The sequence below is a fragment of the Ursus americanus genome, chromosome 9 (genome assembly GCF_024610735.1).
Source record: "Ursus americanus isolate L20-20 chromosome 9, mUrsAme1.1.p, whole genome shotgun sequence".
In the NCBI taxonomy this organism is placed as follows: Eukaryota; Metazoa; Chordata; class Mammalia; order Carnivora; family Ursidae; genus Ursus; species Ursus americanus.
In genome coordinates, this window is record NC_142135.1 from 54,439,162 (window position 1) to 54,459,072 (window position 19,911).

General features: G+C 39.3%; 1 protein-coding gene across 10 annotated transcripts in view; it reads left to right on the top strand.

The window, feature by feature from the left end:
• Nucleotides 1-231: 231 nt before the first annotated feature.
• The window catches only part of PEX2 (peroxisomal biogenesis factor 2), a 55,046-nt gene continuing 35,366 nt past the window's right edge, over nucleotides 232-19,911 (top strand). For 4 of the 10 annotated variants that reach the window (XR_006781136.2, XR_015725820.1, XR_015725821.1 and 1 more), the window contains exons 1-2: nucleotides 232-745; nucleotides 3,101-3,131. Coding sequence is in view for 5 of the 10 variants with exons in the window: in XM_045806088.2 (XP_045662044.2) it covers nucleotides 15,549-16,466 (918 nt within the window). In the remaining 5 variants the exon portion in view is untranslated. Of the gene's footprint in view, nucleotides 746-3,100; nucleotides 3,132-7,916; nucleotides 8,098-13,870; nucleotides 13,978-15,531; nucleotides 17,411-19,911 lie in introns of those variants that run through there. The other 6 variants (XM_045806088.2, XM_045806089.2, XM_045806087.2 and 3 more) reach the window with 6 other exon arrangements.

The window sequence follows — 19,911 nt, forward strand, 5'->3', positions numbered from 1 at the left end:
CACGGTACGAGCGCGTCCAGCCGACCAGCAAGGCCTCTCTGGCCGAGGCTGTGCAGGGCGGACCGCTCACGGACGGGGCTACCCGCCTTCCTAAGCCTGCAGAAGTCACCAAGCTACCCACCCTCGACACGCACGCGCAGCAAAACGGCCCCTGCCCCGAAGCTCCCCCCTCGCCCAGGGCTCTCCTCCCCCAAGAGGCCATCCCGCTGCGAGCCCTCCACCCTGGGAGAGCCAGGAGCCCGGGAGCTGCGGAGACGCCCCGCTGCCACTCGGCGGCGCTTGTCCCGCCGCACGCCGCGCCGTCCGAGGGCAGGGAAAATCCTGCCCTCAGAGAGCCCGGGCTTCCCCGCGGCCTCCTCACACCGAGGCCTCTTCACGCTCGGCCCCGACCTGGGACTGACGGGTTCGCGACTGGCCTGCCAATCAGATACGCTTTCCTCAGAGTGGCCGACCGACCAATCACCGTGCGCGGGAATCCTCTTCGGCTCTTCGGCCCTTCGGCCCTTCGGTTCTCCGGCGTTCCCTGTTGCTCGGCCCTCCCGGGCCTTCCGCCGCGCTCGAAAGCTTAGTTCTTCTTGGTTTAATTTCCCCTTTTTTCTCAGACACTTCCGGGTCCTGCGTCGCTCCGGAAGCCGGCGAGTTCCGGAAGCCTGGGTAATCCAGGTTCTGCTAGGAGAAGCCAAGCTTCCCAGAGAATGTCTCAGAGAAAGTTACGTGGAACGGGGGCGTTTCGCAGACTCCTAAGGTCAGTGTCTGCCCGAGAGAGCCGGAGTGAAAACCTGAGGTCTTGCTTACAGCTGGGAGGGCGTGGAGTTTCACGACATTGTCGCTGTCGCCCTTACCTTGAGTTTCCCTGTTTATTGGCTTCCTGTTTTCCTGGAAGAAGCAAATCAAAGTCTGATTTGGGAAAGGCAGTGAAGTAGGCCCGAGCGCCTAAAAATAGTCTTAGTGTCACACCATTAGAAGAAAAAAGTCAAACACAGCTAAACTTGAGTTCCTTTGCCTTCCACGAGATGACTTTTTAAACACTTCAAAATCTTTTCCGCGCACTTGTCGGTGGTGAGATTTACTTTTTAAGAATGGCTTAAAAAGTATGCAGTGTCCAAACTAATATCGGGTGGCTCATATAAAGTGTTATATTTGGTACAAAAATAGAGGATGCTTAAGTTTCTAACATTTTTGAAAGCCTGTGAACTTAGAAGCAGTTTTAATTTTCTTCGGGAGGAAGAGCTGTTGAAATTGTTCATACGTAATTGCTTGCGATGAGTTTGTTAACATTTAATATTGATTTCTGATAACCGAGAGTGTGAGAATAATTGACATTTTTCTTCTGGTGCTTTAAATTAAAAGTCGTTTCTTATTTCTTTAGGTCCCATTTTCCAAAAATACCACATTTAGTGAAAGGGCTTTTCCCGAGACCAAGTTGTTGAACGTCCACATCTAACTTGTTCTGGTATTCTGTGATGCCCCTTGAGAATTTTTTACTTTAACAATTTCAGGCAATTACAGGAAGTTTGAGACTTTATCCACACCACAATTCGCTGTCTAAACACCTTCCCCAATGTGTTATTTTTAGTTAAACCTGAACAAAATAAACTTGGGATGGCTGACTTTTTTTTTTCCACTTTATCTTCTCTTAGATCTGCCCATATTATCAATTACTTGTATCCAGAAACATTAGAGTTGAATGATTTGAGCCAGAAAGGGACTGGAAAGAAGAGAGACAATGGAATTATTTAAAAAGTGAAAAAAAAAAAAAAAAAAGAAAAAGAAAACACCCATATATGTACCTTTAGACTTATTATTTATTTATTTTATTTATTATATATATTTTTTTCCTTTAAAAAAAAAAGAAGAAAATGGAAGTAACGGGACATAGTAAAGAGAATATTAGACTAAGCGAAGAGAATTGAGTGCTAGTCCTGACTCTGGTTTCCTTTGACCGGCCCTACCTCGTGGCCTTATTCTCTTCATTTTTAGAAATTAGGGGTAGCATTCAATCTGTGGTTTTAAATCTGTTCTGAAGAAGAATTTCTATGGAAATTTCCTGGAGCTACATAGGGGAGAGACAAAGCAAACAGACACTCAGCCGTATTTTACAAGAGCAGCTATTTTATGTGTTCTGTCTGAAAAATAGTGTTTCTGTTAAATTTAAATCCATATCTTAGACTAGATTATCTGTGTTTACCTCTGGCATTATGACTCTGTTTCAAATTACACATTTGTATCCAGTGTGCATTCATTCGATGAGTAGTTTTTTTAATAGTAAAAGATACATTCATTATTAAGTCATGACTAAAAGACACAAACAAGTCTATATTGTTTCATTTGTTTAATAAATACAAACTTCAAATTTCTTTGTGATGAGAATCATAATTCTTTATTTTTCTCTCTTCCTCCTACCCTGGTATTTTAGCCATAAAATTTTTGCTTATTTTCGAAGCTTATAATAATCTTTGCAATAGGGAGGGCAGATATTTTCCATTTTACATATTCTGTAACTGAATCTTAAAGACATTAACAGTCTTGCCGAACATTACATTACTAGTAAATTTGCATTTTAAGTCTTAACTGCATGGTTTCCTCGCACATCAGGTAATTTTAAAGTCTCTTTCTCTCTTTTGCACTTCACTGTGCTCAGGTTCCTGTAGCACGAGGAAAATGTATGCCATATGCACAATCTTTATTTCTGGACAAAAGTTCTGCTCTGAATCACTTGCTCCTTTTTTTCCTCCCTTGATTATCTTGGGCAACCTCTAAGCAAATTGGATGTCCCCTTTACCTCCTTCCTGTGAAATGACAGCAGTTTCTAAACATTCCATGTTCCTCTTCAGTTCCTTTGGAATGTGGAAGAAACGTCTGGAGAAAAGCTCTGTACTGCTCCATTTGCCCCATGTAATCCTGGCACTGCAAATGCCAGCACTGTGATTGCTCTCCATGGAAGTGGAAGCAGGGAAGAGGATGTCTAACACTCTCGTCCTTCCCATTGCGCACTATTAGTCAACTTATTTTCAGTCTTTTACCATCTATACAATCAAAATGCCCTTTCTATATTGCTTTTTATTCTGTTTAATATGTTTTCTTTTTTTTTTTTTTTCAGACCTCTCCCTTCTTAACTGCCTGTCAATAAGGTGAGATAAAATTTCATCCAAGTTACGTTGTCTTCTTACTATTAAGTCAAAAACCCGAAGAGCTGTAGAGTAATTCTGTTTTGATTCTGCATAACTGTTCCCTTCTAGTGTTAGGTGAATGGGCATTGCCTCTACCTTGCATATAGTATGTATTCATAACACTGAAATGAATGTTCACACCTCATTTTTTCACCCAGATATTCCCTTTGTTCAGATTGGACATTCAGTCTCTTTGAACGGTTCTCTGACAAGTATAGAGTCAGGGAGAGAGAAGGTACACAAGATGCATCCCAGGCAACATGGGCAACTTTACCACATTCCTTTACTTTTTTCCCCATTTACAGTCCTGGGAGCTTGACTGGCAGTCTGGTCTTGTGAATGATCTTGAGGGAAAAAAATTTGCTTTGAGCTCTGCGGGATTGAATTTGTTCCAAGTTTACCACATTTCCATACTACTTACTAACTTCCTTTGGGTGTCCCACAGTTTCTCTGCTGTTTACCAGAATTTACTGATTATCAGTCTGACCTTAAACAGGTTGTTAATCTTCTCAAGCCTAACTTTTGTCTTCTTAAAATGGACATGATAGTCTTTACTGTGTTATGAGGATTAAATGAGATAAAGAGTGTGAACAAAACATAATGCCTCACACATAGTAATGTATCACATGGTACTTCCTTCTTGCCCATTGCTAATACCTCTGTTCCTTTGTGGATATATTTCCATGTTGTCTCTCTCTCTCTTTTTTTTAAAGATTTATTTATTTATTTGTCAGAGAGAGAGAGAGTGAGTGCAAACAGGGGGAGCAGCAGGCAGAGGGAGAAGCAGGCTCCCCACTGAGCAAGGAGCCAGATGCGGGACTCAGATCCCAGGGTCCTGGGATCATGAGCTGAGCTGAAGGCAGAGGCTTACCCAACTGAGCCACCCAGGCGTCCCTCCATGTTGTCTTGAATGCCCTAAAATATGCAATTAAACAGGTTTGCCAATAATTTGCAAGTCATTTAAAATTCTCTTCTGAGGTCTAGATTCCTTTTCTAAATTCGTAGAGTACTTAAAGATCTAGTAGCTTCATGTGTTTCATATGGCTCTTGTTTGTTCATCCTTGGATTGTAATTTTTGCTGTAGTTCATGCCTATACTCTTAATCTCTTAACATTTAGCCTTTTAAAATAGCCCCATTTGCACGTCCTGTGGTGTCCTCCTTAAGTGTTTATGTTCATCTTTTAGGCCCATCACCACCTTGTTTGTTAGTCAAGAACACTAGTTTGGAGCATGACTCTGCCACTCCTAGTTGTGTGATTTTACACAAGTCAGTTAATCTCTCTGTGCTTCAGTTTCCTTGTTTTAAAACATAAATGATAAAAGAACCTCTTTCATAATATTAGTAAGGATTAAATGATTTAATATTTGATTTTGCAAAGGATACTTAGCTATGATAGTCCCTTGTTAACACTTGATAACTGGTAAGTAGTATATATTTACTACAGTCGTAAACTCTTAAGTTGGTGGGTATTGTCTATAGATGCTTTGCTGTTTTTTTCTGTGATTGTGTCTCTGTCTCATGTGTTCTGTTCTGATTTCTCCACTTCCTCTAGCCTTTTTCACACTTATCATTTCTGCAGTTGGAAATGGCTGTTCTTTTACTTTTTTCTTCCTCTTCCAAAGTTTCCTAAAATAGTTCTTATAAGAATTCTAGATAGGTAGACTTTTGCAGTTGATTTTTTGAAATTTATTTTTATATCTTTTAACTGCTAGAGAGTATAGTGTGGGAAAATGACTTGTCCAGAGTCACACAGCCTGTTGGTGAACCTGGTCTAAGATACAGAACTAATCAGAACCAGTTTAACTCTCTTTCCCCATATTCACTCAAACATCTGCTCTTTATTTTCACGACATGCTTTCTCTCTTAAAGACTCAAGTATCAACTTTCTGAAAGAAAAGATTATGAGTGCCATGCTTTTCTTTTTGTAAAACTAGGCCAAGGTATTGGAAATTCTGTTTTAAGGTTTAAAAAAAAACAGAGGGAAACGGTGGTGTTAGTTTTAAATACTTGAATAAGTATCTTAAATAAGTAAATGAAATAGGGAGCGTACTCAATTGTATAAGACTATTTATAATCTTAATGATTGTAGTATTTGATTTGAGTTCCCTTTTCTCTCCAAATTAAAAAATATATCTATATTTCCCGTCTGCTAGGTTAAGTTACTTGTCGTTGATCCATGTTCATCTTTTTGAGCAATTTATGCGATTTTGAAGTTTATCCTAGAAACATTTTGTTGTGTACTCACTCACTACCAGTCCCAAAAAGAAAAATCCTATTTGGATTTGATGAGGATTACATTTAAGTTAGGAGTAATTTAGAAGTCTAGCGTCCACCACAGAATTTTAAAATTTCACATGTCTTGTCTGTATTCAAAAGAGCACAGTTGGGACTTACAACATTGGATATCTATAAACTATTGAAACTTGGTTTATATTTGATGAAAGAGTAGAACAAAAGAGTAGTGACAAGTCATTTAGCAGCCTGTGGCAGAAGTGGGATTTGAACTTCTAGTTGTTGATTTCTAGGCCTATTCACAGTGCCAGAGGTCACAGTGTCCTAATGGGTCTCAGTCATAGCTTTTTCTCTTTTGCTCATGTTTGAAATGTGTTCTGGGAATCGGTGTCCTGTTAAATCCCTCTTTGAAGCATGTCCCATTTATTAGTATTGATTTCAATACAATGGACAGTAAATCTATCTGACTACACAAAGGAAATAAAATAGTAGGGTGTAGTTCAAAGCTTAAGATCTCCAGTTATAGAACTTTATTCACATAACCTCATAATAGGAAACATTAGTTTAAAATTTTTTCAAACCTAAAAAGAAAAAATGCATATATTGTCTCATCCATTTTGATTACTTGAACCCTCAGGATAGTGTGGCAGCAACATTGTCATACTAAAATTTGGTTGATTATTGTGGATCTGAAAAAAGATAGCCTGGCAGTGGGTGCACATATGGGTTTGATACCTTAGAGAATACTTGGGAATCACAGGTTTCTGCTGACAAAGTTTACAGGACTGTAAATTTAAATGTAGAGTTTTTGTAGGCAGCATACATTGACAAATATGCCTAATGGTAATACATCTAGTACTGAGAGTCTCGAAACAGGTCAATAATAATGTGTATATTGATAGCAGCAATGTAGGAGATGTTACTTGGTATTATAGCTAAAAATCTATGTTATCCCCTTAATCATAATTACATTAATATTGACAGACCCTTGACAATACTCACATTATTATTGATAGATTTCTGTCAATAACATGTTTTAAATAAAATATATTCATTCATAATTTGTACTATACTCAGTAAAAGCTCTGAAATACATTTTGAAAATTCTTCCTTCTTTAGTGAGATACAGTCATTTGTTTTGGTTTTGGAATGTGATATAGATGACAGTTTATTTGGGGGAATGGAAAGCATAAAAAGAAAGGATGAGTTACATAAGGATAGATTTATATATCTCTGCTCTTAGTAAATGAATTTCAGTTGTTTTTTCTTCTGTGAAAGAAAAGCAGTATGACGTGTCTAGTGATAAAATGTCAGCAGGAGACCTTTTTAATAGTTTTTTGTGCTAGATCATTTTGTCTTAAACATATTTATGTGATAAGTTAATCACACTAACCCTATAGATGCTATAATTTGCCTTGAGCATCTTTTTCCCATATCCTTAATGTAGTAGTATCCTTCACTAAACACATATTATGTAGTGCCAATTATACTTTTAATTAATTATTTTTATAAGTCTCTTTACATGACCATAAATGTTTCCCCTAGGTTGGCCCTTTAGAATCTTAAATTAGTACAGTTTGGGAAGTGCGGATTGGGAAGGGAAAGGGTTATAGAACTGTGTATTAAAAGAATGAGATTTCATGGCAGAATAGGAAAAGGTATTGCCTGTTTTTGACATTCTGGGAAAATCAATTTGAATTAAATCTGATGATGTTCGTTTCAATTCTGAACAATCCCAGCTTTAAAGAAAAAGATTAGTTTGGTTTTTTTTTTTTTAACTATTTAAGTTGGAGTGTACTTTTGTGAAACTAGATACTAATCTGCAAGAACCAATAATATGGGGATCGCTAAACCTTACTTTAAATTCCTGAAGGTAAGTAGAAATAGACTGGCTAATAATTGGGTGTGGATGGCAGTCACTGTAACAGAATCAGAAAGTACTGGTTTACAAAAAAAGCGTTGGGGATTTTTTATTTAAAAATGTGAAGGCGCCATAATCTTTTTGATTTTGATTAGTTCTTAATGAAGCAGGTCGTTACTTTAACTTTTTCAGAAAGTTATTAGCACCTTCAGTAAGGGCCTTGCATTGTTGCAGGAATCAACTGGCCTCTGGGAGCTGCAGCCTTCATTCTCTTCAGTCTTATTGAACTCTGCTATCAGATTCATCCTTTAAAAATATATCTCATTATGTCTCTTCTCTTCAGTGATAATTCATGCCTATGAAATCATTGTGGTTTCCCTACAGTGGGCTTTTTGCAGTGGGTTCACTCTTCAGCCAGCCTCTCCTGCAGGCTTGTTTTGTGCAGTCATGGCAGATGACTTGAGTCTTTGCTTCCTGGTAACAAGCGCAGCCACAGTGAATGCGAATTAAATCACTGAGGAGGCAGCCCCTGTTGGAACCCATCCCAGTATCTCCCAGATAAACCATAGCCAGGTTTCATGGCTTGCATGATCTGGAGTTTGCACAACCTGTTCTTGTGTCTTAAATGCCATTTTTTTTCTTTTCTGTCTAGGAAGTTTTGTGATCCTTCATGGTGTCTTCACATTTCAAAATTTCTTCTTTGCTTCAGAGATCAATGCCTAGTCCTGATTATAGTAACATCCTGTTTTCTTTAAAAATGCTTGAATAAAAGTGAACTGAAAGTTAAATTTTTGGATTGAATCCCTGGTACCTAGGAGGTTCCCTGGCATTTGGTAAGCGCTCAAAAAATATTAGTTAAATTGAGCCATTTGTCAGAGAATTAGGATTCACTAAAACACATTTACTATGTTATATTGAAAATAACTTTGTGACTTAAAGGTATTTATGGTATTTTTCTGTGCTTTACACCTATTATGGACAAATATTGTTGTACAGCAGCAAAGGGAAAAGAATTCCATGATCAGATTGATTGAGCTTATAGTTATTTCTGTTTTACTAGTTTCTTCTACTCCTGGGCCCTGCCCTTCTCTAAAGCCAATATTCTAGAATAAATGTATCTGCGCAAAAGAGGAGACAGGAAAGGAAGAGGAACGGAGTGTCACGTTAGTGATGAACCAAAATTGGATGCCTGTCTGGACTGCCTGTACCATGCCCTGCTCAGCAAAGCACCCTAGAGTCAGATATTATCAGTGTGCATTCCTGAAGTTTCTTTGCTTCCAGATAATAGGCATTACCATATCGATGAGGGTTAAATAACCAAAGGAGCAGGTCATGCTGGAACCCATTCCCATGCTCTCAGAATTCCCCCTCCATAATCTCCTTTCAGATAAGATATAGGAGTGTGATGTGTTCCACTGAACCATGTCTCTGCCCCTTCCCATCTGTCCCATCTAGTCCCCCACCTGCACACACATAATAGTGACATCATGTTCACTATTTAACTGCCACAATTATATTTTAATTTTGTAGTTAGTATCTCCTGGGGAAAAACGTTCTTTCACCACAGATTGATTGAAGCATTAATATAAGTAATAATGAAAATTTCAGTCTTTTGAAATAAATTTGCCAAAATCGACTCAGAGTCTTTTTCTTCTTATGCCCATCCCTAGCCAAAGCAGCAATAATATAGTAATAATACTTGCCAGTTTCCAGACCACTTTTATAACATTATCTGGTTTAATCTCAACAACTTTGTGTGTATAGTAGTTGTTCTTTCCAACTTTTTGAAGAATCTGAGGGTAGGGGTGCCTAAGTGGCACAGTCGGTTAAGTATAGGACTCTTGATTTCTGCTCAGGTCATGATCTCAGGGTGTGAGATCAAGCCTGACATCAGGCCCGTGTTGGACTCCATGCTCAGCATGGAGTCCGCTTGAGATTCTCTCCCTCTGCCCCTCCTGCTCGTGTTCTCTCCCCGCCCCCCACTCCTCTCCCTAAAATTAAAAAGAAAAAGAGAATCTGAGGGTAATGACTTTTTCTAAGATCACATAGCAAGTAGGTGACAAAGCTGGAACTTGAGCTCAGGTCTGATTGATTTTAAATATGCTTTTTTCTACTCTGTCACAGTTGCCTAAATAGGAATATAGAGCATAGGAGGAATATTCCATTTTAACTATGGTGTGTAATGGACAGTGTCTGTTCTATGTTTAAACTGAAAGAAGTTACAAAAATGACTAAAATGTTGAAAAATAAAACCTGAAACAAAAAAAAAATAGACAAATTATTCATCTGGAAAAGCAAAGGCTGAAGAACAGTTTAATGATAGTCTTTTGGTCCATTAAAGAGTCTTACATAGGGAGGAGATCGAGCCCAGCTGTTCTTAATCTACACTGAGGCCAGGCCTGGGGAGAAAAAGAGAAAAGAAAAAAAAAATGTTAAACTGTAACAGAAGGGATAAGAAAGAATTTTTCGATAATAAGGATTATTAAATATTGGATTGGTTAGAGAGTGTGTTAAGTCTCCTTTTCTGGCAGCCATTGAAAATTCCGATCTTTGCTAAATGTTAAGTATGATTCTTCGAGAAATGAAGCATTTGAAATGGATGAGTCTTCTGAGAAACCACTCCCTCAGACCAGTTATTCACTAAATACAAGTAAGGAACCTGAGGGAGAGAAGGCTTCCCTCACCATCCAGTTCATCCAGATGCTCTCATATAGTATTCTGTCAGTATACCAATTAGCTACCAAACTACTCATTCCGTTGCACATAGTCAACATTTATTGAGCAACTGCTGTGAGCCCATTTTTGTGGTATATTCTATAATTAATAACATATCCATCAGCTGCAATGCAGAACTGATTATGACTCTAGTATTTAGAGATACATGAATTGGCATAATTAGCCCTCTAAGTAACACAAGCCATGTATTTCATCTGATATCCAACTGAAAAAAATAGTAATCTATCCAGTGTGAGAGAGGTAAGAGGAAGGAACTGGTAGTGTTTTGGGGGTGTGAGAGAGGTAAGAGGAAGGAACTGGTAGTGTTGGACTTCTGTCTGTGTCCAATATGGTCAGAGCCTTTCAAGGGTAATTGACAATGAGAGAGCTTCCCTTATCTTTCTCACCACGGAATATGAAATCTGGGGAAGATACAGAATTGTAGACAGTATGACAGTAGAGGAGTCATGTGCTATATTCCCACATACCATGAATGATTGTAGAATTTTGCATGAGGAAAACTGAGTAGAAATCAGAATCTTTTTAGGTGGCAGGTGCTTTGAGAAGTAAGTATAAGATAAGGCACTTTCCCTTAACTAGCTTACAGATAAACTAGGGAAAAAAGATGTACTGGCACGACTGAAATCACAGGACAGTTGATTGAGGGCTCAAGTGAGTGGCACAGACAGTTGCTGTCAGAGTTAAAGGTGGTGATTATAGGAGTTGGAGATAGTTATGAAGGTTTCACAGAGAATGTTGAAATAGAGTTGGAATGTGAAGGGCAGAGAGTTGTGGGCAGTGGGAAGAGTTGGCAGGGAAGGTGAGTGTTTTAGGTACATGAGAAAAGGCACAGAGTTAGGACTGAGGGATGGCATGGAATTAAGGACTCCACTGGAGAGGAGTAGCTTGTCTGCTTGCAGAGATGGAGACAGAATTGGGCTAGGTTGTGTCTGAGAAGTTTGTACTTTATCCCAGAGGTGGTAATGAGGTAAGAAAGAGATGATTTGGTAATTGTAGACAAATAATTTTGTGGATTTTGGTTTGCTTCTGGGGTTTCAAAAAAAAATGTTCTAGTTATTTCCCTCAATTACATAATGCCTATAAGTTATAGAAAATCTGTAAACTGCAGAAAAAGTGAGAAAAATAATCTTATTTACTGATGATTTTTTGAATGGATTTCAGAATTCTTTTTCTGTTGAGATAGTTTCAAAATGTTATATATTATCTCTGAGAACTTGCGATACCGTATACCTCTGTTACTACTCTAGTTGTCTGTTTACTTGCCTGCTTCCCTTACTGGAAGGGTTAGGGTCCTTAAGTGAGAACCAGGATGTTTTGTTTATCTCTGCATCCCAAGCACCCATAAGGGCTAGGTGTATTGATGTCCATAGAGTTTGTGGAGTTCATGAGTAGTCTCTAATCTCACAGGGTCTACTTAACCGAAGAAAGGGAGAGCCAGAGTCAGTGCAAGATTTGTAACAGCCACTGTGGATATAGGGATGAGAACTAAACAGAAATGAGTGGGAGGGCTGGCAGCAGCACAGAGCTATATGGATGGTAGATATGCCAGAAGAATGACGAAGTTCGCTTTGAAGTGGACTAGCCCATTCATTCTCAACATCACCAGGAAGCTTGTTAGAAATGCAAATTCTTGGCTCCCATTCGAGGCTTACTGATTCAGAAACTGTGGAACCGAGACCCTGCAGTCTAAGAAATCCAGGTGATCATGATAAATGCTCAAATTTGAAAATCACTAGCTGAGAAGAACAGTGAGACTACAGGACTGATGGTGAAGACCGCAGCATAGAAAGATTGAAAGCCCAAAGATGTACGTAATGGCAGTGAATAAAACCAATGAAGAGCCATGCTAGCTGGAACAGGAAAACTATGAGAATAAGATTATATTATCACAAAGAAAGCTGAGCATGTTTTAAGTGGGCAGGATCTACTGCTCTTGCTTAGTTCACTGCCTTCCTGATCTTAGTGTTTGAGTAGCTTTAAAGTAGATTAGTTCTACTAAAGGGACCCCACACTCAAAATCTCCACCCACACTTTCTCTCATGTCTCCACACAACTGCCTACTGAGCTCTAGCTGTCTCATGGGAGCCTCAGATCTCTAACACTACTGTGTTATTACCTCTCCTTCAAACCTGTATCACTGCATGTGTTTCCTATTTCAGAGAACTGGACTATCATCCACTCAGTTACTCAAGTCAGTTATCCTTGGCTTATTTCTCATTAAATCCTATCACTTCTGACTCCTCAGAGCTTTAAGGATACCTATTTTTCTCCATCCCTACTGATACTATAATTTAGACTATCGGGACTTTCTCATTGATCATTTTAATAATCATGTAACAGTCATCTTAACTGGTCTCTCTGCCTCGAGACTTTTCGGCTTCAAATCCATTCTGAATGTGGCCAGAACAAGCTGTCTAAAATGCAAATTTGGGGGCCCCTGGGTAGCGCAGTCGTTAAGCGTCTGCCTTCAGCTCAGGGCATGATCCCGGAGATCTGGGTTCGAGCCCCACATCAGGCTCCTCCGCTGGAAGCCTGCTTCTTCCTCTCCCACTCCCGCTGCTTGTGTTCCCTCTCTCACTGGCCGTCTCTGTCAAATAAATAAATAAAATCTTTAAAAAAAAATAAAATAAAATGCAAATTTGATTAGTCCTTTTCTTAAACTATCTGGTGGCTCCCCATTAACATCTTGATAAAATACAGCCTCCTCAGTTTGGCCTTTACTGTTGGTCTCCTGCTTTCCTTTCCAGCCTTTTGTCCTTGCACCTTCAGTCCTTGTCACCTGCTCTCCCTCTGCTTGGAATAGCATTCCTTTGCCAGCCTGACAGTGCTGATATCAGGTAGCTGCCTAGATATTACCTCTCTGTGAAGCCTCCTCTGACTTTCTGAGGTCTAGTGTCAGAGGTAATGCCCTGGATTTCCTCTTGGATATCACTCCTAACATCTTATTGTAATTGCCTCTTTATTATTTTATATAGCACATTCTTACCCACCCCTCACCTCACTACATTGTAGTCTCCACAAGGGGTTGAGACTATGTCAGTTTTACTATTACATTAGTAACTGGTAAACAGCTGATGTACAACAAACGTGTTGAGATAGGTAATAATCAATAGTCTGGATATGATAATTTGAAATAGTTTTAAAGGCTATTGGGTAGGAATTTGTATTTCCTATCCTTCACCTACCCCTGACTTTATCCTATTCATCTACTCTGTGTCGTATGCATTATGTGTACAGGGTGCTGTGCTGGTTGCTAAGATTCAACTGTAACAAGACATCTTTGCAATGGGGTTTATCCTCTAGTGGAGGAAATAAACAATTTAAAATGTAGCCTGTGTACAGTACATAAAGGCCAAGACAGTGAAAGAACGGAGTGCTAAGGGAACAACTAGAAGAGGCAGCCAACCCAAGTTTGGAGAGTCAGGAGGAAGTGATGCCTAAGCCACTATTAAAAATTTAGTACTTAAAAACTGAAAACTGAGTTTTTCAAGTAAGGAACAGGAACGTACTGTTCCAGATGGAGGGAACAGACCATAAATGTTCACTAGGGAACAAGAGAAGGGGGCACCTTGTGACTAGAGGTCAGCAGATTAGGAAGGAAAGCAAGCTGGGGTAGTTTGGGAGGCTTGTGTGTTTGAACAACTGCAGTGTGGGAAATGCACTGAAAAAGGCAAAAGGTGGGATAGACCAATTAGATGTAATCCAACAGAGAGATGAGAGCTGCTGAATTTAGGAAGAGGCCTGCAGGGGATAGAGTAGTGAATGGATTAGAAAAATATTTGGGGCAAAGAGCAGAACCTTGGGGATTGATGAGATTTGTAGAGAGAAGAAAGGGAACTCGGTTCTAACCCCCTTCTTCTTTTCCTGTAGCTCCTGGCTAGTATGAGGCAAGGATTTCACAGAACTTGCAGCAAAAATCCCTCCTGCCATAGCTCTAAGCATTGAAATTTTGAGGGAGCTGCAGGAAGGGGAAAAAGGTGAGATCACCCCAGAAGACAGATGACATATATGGGAGAAAAGCATTCCTGTCAAATGTCTAGATTGAGAGGAAAGCAGCAGTAAACAGCGGTTATTCAGTAGGCACTTTTGTTTCCTATACTTGAACTTGTTAAGCATGTCGTCTTCTGCCACTAAGTCGTCTAGGATCCATGAGTAATTTAAAAACATCCCTCTGCAAAAGCTCTTTAATTGTCAGAGACATTCCCAGTTTCAAGAGGTACAACTTTATTTCAGGATAACCTTTTAGTCCTTTAACTTCTAACAAATTACATTTAGAATCTTTTTAGTAAAAATCATAAATAGAATTTGAAAGGAGCTTAGAGGTCATTTTATCTCTGGCCTTCAGTTTTGTAAGCGAAAAAAATAAAGCAGAACTAGGTGAATGACTTGTCCAAGATCACAATTGCCACACTGTCGGTGACAGTGAACTCAGTGGGACACCTGCCTCCCTCTGTATCTTAGCGTTCTGTTAGTGCACTAGGCCTTTTGAAGGCCCAGAGATCATGCATGATCAAGATCAAGCTCCATGTGGTCAGGGCCATTTTAGAAACTAAATTTAAACGGATTTCTTGTCATAGTTTGGGTTTACCATTTTTTAAACAATAAGTAAAATATCTAAACTGGTCTGTATACTCCTTGGCAATAACAGCCACTGAGTGTTTTAATCACCATTGCTTGTACATAATAGGTGTTTAATAAGTGTGTTTTGAATGAGTCAGTCATACCTAGCTAACCACTAATCAGCTTTTTCTATTTCATTTTAAAAGATTTTTGTCCCCTTAGCACCTCTATGATTCCTTAGTTTATTTATGAAATGGTCTTAGTATTTATTTTTACAACATAATTTTCTTAGAAAACTGTATGATGTGTATCTTAGTATCTGAATAACAGCATTTCTGCATTCATGTTGCTTTGTGCTACTATTTATTTTCTGCAATAATGTGATAGCATAATAAACACTGATAGTTCATTTAATTTTTTTCTCCTAACTTTATGGATATAAAAGATATTTCAGAAAGATTAAATGACTTGTTAAAAAAATATATACTTTGGAGTCAGTAGAAGTACTGGCAGTTAACCTGAGGTCTTGACTTACCGTTCATTGGAATGTTCCATAGCGTTCACTGTATTTATTAAGTTCATGTATTTCTCCACTAGTCATGTTCTTAGCTTTGTCACTGTTAGCATCAGGATTTTATGATCTCCCTGCTAAAATGACCTAGGAGGATTACTTGGAGGTAATTTGTGGGAAAAGGGTACAACTTGCTACAACCTTTGATGTACAACCTTTGCTACATTCCTTTGATGAGGAGGGTCCAAAAAAAGAATAGCAAAGAAAAGAAGGGAGGGGGGGAGAAAAAGAAGGTTCCATGTAAGAGGTGATTGATTGTTCACTGCTGTTTGACACCTACTGCCAGCTCCATCTTCAGTGGGCCCTGGTCATTTGTGTATCACAGTTTTCGATGCGTAAGTTGAGGAGATGGTACAAGCTTGCAAATGTTTGATGTTCCCTAATTGTACTTTACCCCTAGAGACCTTCAAAGAAGACATGGCTTCCAGAGAAGAGAACATGAAAAGGACAAGCAGAGTGCTAAGAATAAGTCAGTTGGATGCACTTGAACTGAACAAGGCCCTGGAGCAGCTAGTTTGGTCCCAGTTTTCTCAGTGCTTTCATGGATTTAAGCCAGGGCTGTTAGCCCATTTTGAACCAGAGGTGAAAGCGTTCTTGTGGCTCTTCTTGTGGCGATTCACCATCTACTCTAAAAATGCCACTGTGGGACAATCCGTTTTGAATATTCAGTACAAAAATGATTTTTCACCAAAGCTGAGGTACCAGCCACCCAGTAAGAATCAGAAACTGTGGTATGCTGTGTGTACGATTGGCGGGACATGGCTGGAAGAGCGCTGCTATGACCTGTTTCGAAACCGTCATTTGGCGTCATTTGGGAAAGCCAGGCAGTGTGTGAATATCGTGGTTGGACTTTTGAAATTAGGCGGACTGATCAATTTCCTGATTTTCCTTCAGAGGGGCAAGTTTGCTACTTTGACAGAACGTCTCCTAGGCATTCGTTCTGTATCTTGCAAGCCCCAAAACATACGTGAAGTTGGCTTTGAGTATATGAATAGGGAACTTCTCTGGCATGGTTTTGCAGAGTTTCTGATTTTTCTCTTACCACTTATTAATATCCAGAAGTTGAAAGCTAAGTTGTCTTCGTGGTGTATTCCTCTTACTGGTGCTCCTAACAGTGACAATACATTAGCCACCAGCGGCAAACAGTGTTCTCTGTGTGGAGAGTGGCCCACCATGCCTCACACCATAGGATGTGAGCATATCTTCTGTTACTACTGTGTTAAGAGTAGTTTCTTATTTGACGTGTACTTTACTTGTCCTAAGTGTGGCACAGAGGTACACAGTGTGCAGCCACTGAAATCAGGAATCGAGATGTCAGAAGTGAATGCTCTTTAGAAACTTAAGATTGTTTCCTCTGAGGAAAACTGTATTATGTTCAGATCCTTAATATTAGTCATCCTAGGCATACTGTTCAGGTGTCTTTTATGAGGGTATGTGCTTCTCAGCCACTGTCTTCTGTTCCTTTCCAAGCATGACTAAAGTCTAATCACTAGAAACCACATGATTCTGAATATATTATGTAAACAATAATTTGTTACTTTTCTTTAAATCATTGCATTCAATTTTTAATGTCAAGAATAATTGACAGTTTTTGTCAGACTACTAAAAATGCTCTTTTATTTTGCTACTTCCTGGAAAGAGGTTAGATTCTAAAACGATTTCAGAGACTCTGGGATGAGTGTGTATTTATTTTCAGAGATGGTGTTATAACATCATAATCTGACAGTAAGACCCTGTTGTTTTGAGCCTTAAGATCTAGTGCCCCAGTTGTAATTTTAAGCTTTTCTCTAAAACCTGTTTTGAGGGGGTCAGTTGGCTTCATTCTCAGGCAAAATGATGGCCACCAGGAGCTCCAGACTGATGTTCTGCCAGCTTTGTGATCCCGCTGGAATGAGCGCTTCCTGCATAATAGTTCCGGCTAAGTCCAGGACCTTCTTGTCATTGGTCTGCCTGGGATTACACATGTGTGAAACAGAACAGGAAAGTACTGCTCTTGATTACTAGATGTTTACCTCATGGACCCATAGTAGGAGAGCAGGCAGTTCACCACAGGAAACTCAAGTGCCATTATAAGAATAGTGGATGGTGGGCAGCTATAAACAACAGATCCCTACTAGAGTCTACATTTGCCTTTTTAAATATCAAAAGTCTGCATTCTTTAATTTTACCAGTGATCTGGGTTGATAAGGACATAAGTAACTGAATGGTTGACTTGATTACAGGTTTAAAAGGATTAAAAAAATAAACATTTTGTTATACCAACAATTTTGTTCTAGTGTTATTTCGATAAAGTGCGTTCTTAATAAATACCCATATTGTTATCATTTTAACATGAAAATATTACTTTACATATATGCTAACTAATAGAGTTGTCAGTATTATGGAGGTTTTATGTTTTTCCACAGACACTAATGGCACTTAGTACAATATATTTTTTTTTAATTTTGTATTTTTATTTAACATCTACCCCCTCACTAAGTGATTACCCACAGGAGGTCAGGGAGTATGTCTGTTTTACTCATCACTGGATAACCAGAACCTACCTGTCTTAGTGCCAGTGTACCAATAGAGACATTTTGTTAGCTGAACAACTAAACCTAATATCAGAGATTGGGTTCTGCAGAAGTACATGTTGCAAGGAACTTGAAGTACTTGGGCCTGGATTGGGTCAAAGTGGTCAGGCCTTTTTACCTACAGCTCTCAGTCACTAGCCATGTGCTCTGGGAAGGGTGTGACCTGGAGCATGACAGCTCTCTGCAGCTGAGGCAGGTGCTAAAGGACCTGACTACCGCAGGCAGCCTGCTGACCCCACTCCCGCAGCTGGGCAACCCAGCCATCCCTGGAGGAGCTGAGCGACCAGCCTAGTGTTAACCACATCTAATACTGTCTCTCCATTATTTTTCTGTATGGTTTTCCATTTTTGTTTTTCTTGCCAACACACTAATGGCAGGAAGTGTTCAACTTAAAATGATTCAGTTTAGGACTAACTTGTGTACTCAAGTGCTGCCTCAGGGAACTCCAACTCACTGCAGAGACAGTGGCCTGCTGGCTAAGTTGCTCTGATGGTCCCAGACCCCATTCGGTCTCTGTCTCCCTGTGCACTGCCAGGAGACTTGCTCTAACACTGGTGCTTCTGTTCCTACTCCCCAGTGGTCTCAGTGCTCACGGTTCCGTATAACTGGGTCATATTTAGCTACATGACACATTTCTGCTTTAGCCTCAAGAACCTAAGCATCACTTATGAGCATCTCCCTGGGGAAAATAAAAACTTTTACACACTGTTTTTTCTCTTCAGTGTAACTTGTTCTCCAATCATGTTTGCTGCTTGTGTACATAATGTCTCCAGTTGCTTCAGTGATCATATCTAAAGCACATACCAGTCAAAGGCATGTCGTGCTTCCTTGCTCTCAACACCCCCTGCCTCAGAACTCAGTGGGTTTTGGATAGGTTTATTTAACTCCTCTAAGGTTCAATTTGATCAACCTATGAAATGGACATTCAGTAATATCTACCTCTTAGGACTGTAATGGGACTTAAATAACATCATCCTATCAAAAATTACTTATTAAGCCCCTACAGGCATTCTTCTGTAGGCAGAGATGTACTTATAAATGAAAACCCTACTCTCATAGAGTTTACATTTGTGGAGGAATAATAGACAATAAACACATGTGTAAGATAATTTCAGGTGTTGGAAGTACTCTGAAGAAAAAAAGAAAACAGGCCGAGGGAATGGAGAGTGTGAGGGATTCTGTTTAAACTTAATACTCATGGAAGGCCTCCTAAGGAGTTGAAGTTTGAAAAGAGATGTGAATGAACTGAGGGGAAATGCCAAGCAGAGGAGAGGTGCCAGGATAAGGAAATGGCAGGTACCCAAGCTCTGAGACAAGAGTCCATTCCTGGTTGAGCAGTAGGAATTAGAGTGACAAGGGAGAGATGAGGTGAGTGAGGTGAGGGGGCACAGGGTCAAGCCAGGTAGGCCATGGTGAAAAAAAATATCTGATTTATTCCAAGTAGGAGAAAGCAGAGAAGTTACAAGTTCCTATTTTTAAAGGATCCCTGTGATTAATGTATAGATAGGTATGAGTAAAAGCCAGAAAACCTACTCAAAAGGCAATTTGGTACTACCGATGATCGTTATCATTTCTATTAGGTTTGTGGTACATTAACAGTGTCACTATCTGAAATGGTCAGGAACCTGGAAGTAAACAAAGCTGTAGGAAACCAGAATATATTTTCATAGATTCCACACACCAAAGCTCTACTCTAGGTATTTCCTTGAGTCCCCATTTAGAAGCTGCTTTATTTTGAATAGAATTCTAATGAACTTTCAACAACAGACTGAAAATAACAGGTAAGAGGAGGGAGAAAAATGATGAAAGCAAGAGTGTTTACAGTTATAAATAATTTTTAAAAAACTGGTATCAATGAAAAAAAAACCTTATAGTCTTTTGACAGAGCAGGGACACACAGGCTCTAAGGACCAAATGAATAATTATAACAGTTTAAAAAATGAGCTCGGATCATCAATAAATGGTACCTTATATTCTGTATAATTTGGCTAAGAAGGCAGGAACATTAGTATTGTTATATTTGAGGAAGGCTTCAAAATATGTTGGCACTTACAGGCAAAAACTTGATTCACTTAGAACATTTGCTTTTAACAAAAAGCTAGTTTTCCTTATAGTACTTAATAGGTGAAGTATTATAGTACTTAATAGGTGAAGTATTAACTGAATTAAGAAAAGATATTTTCAGCAACAGAACAATTCCAAACACA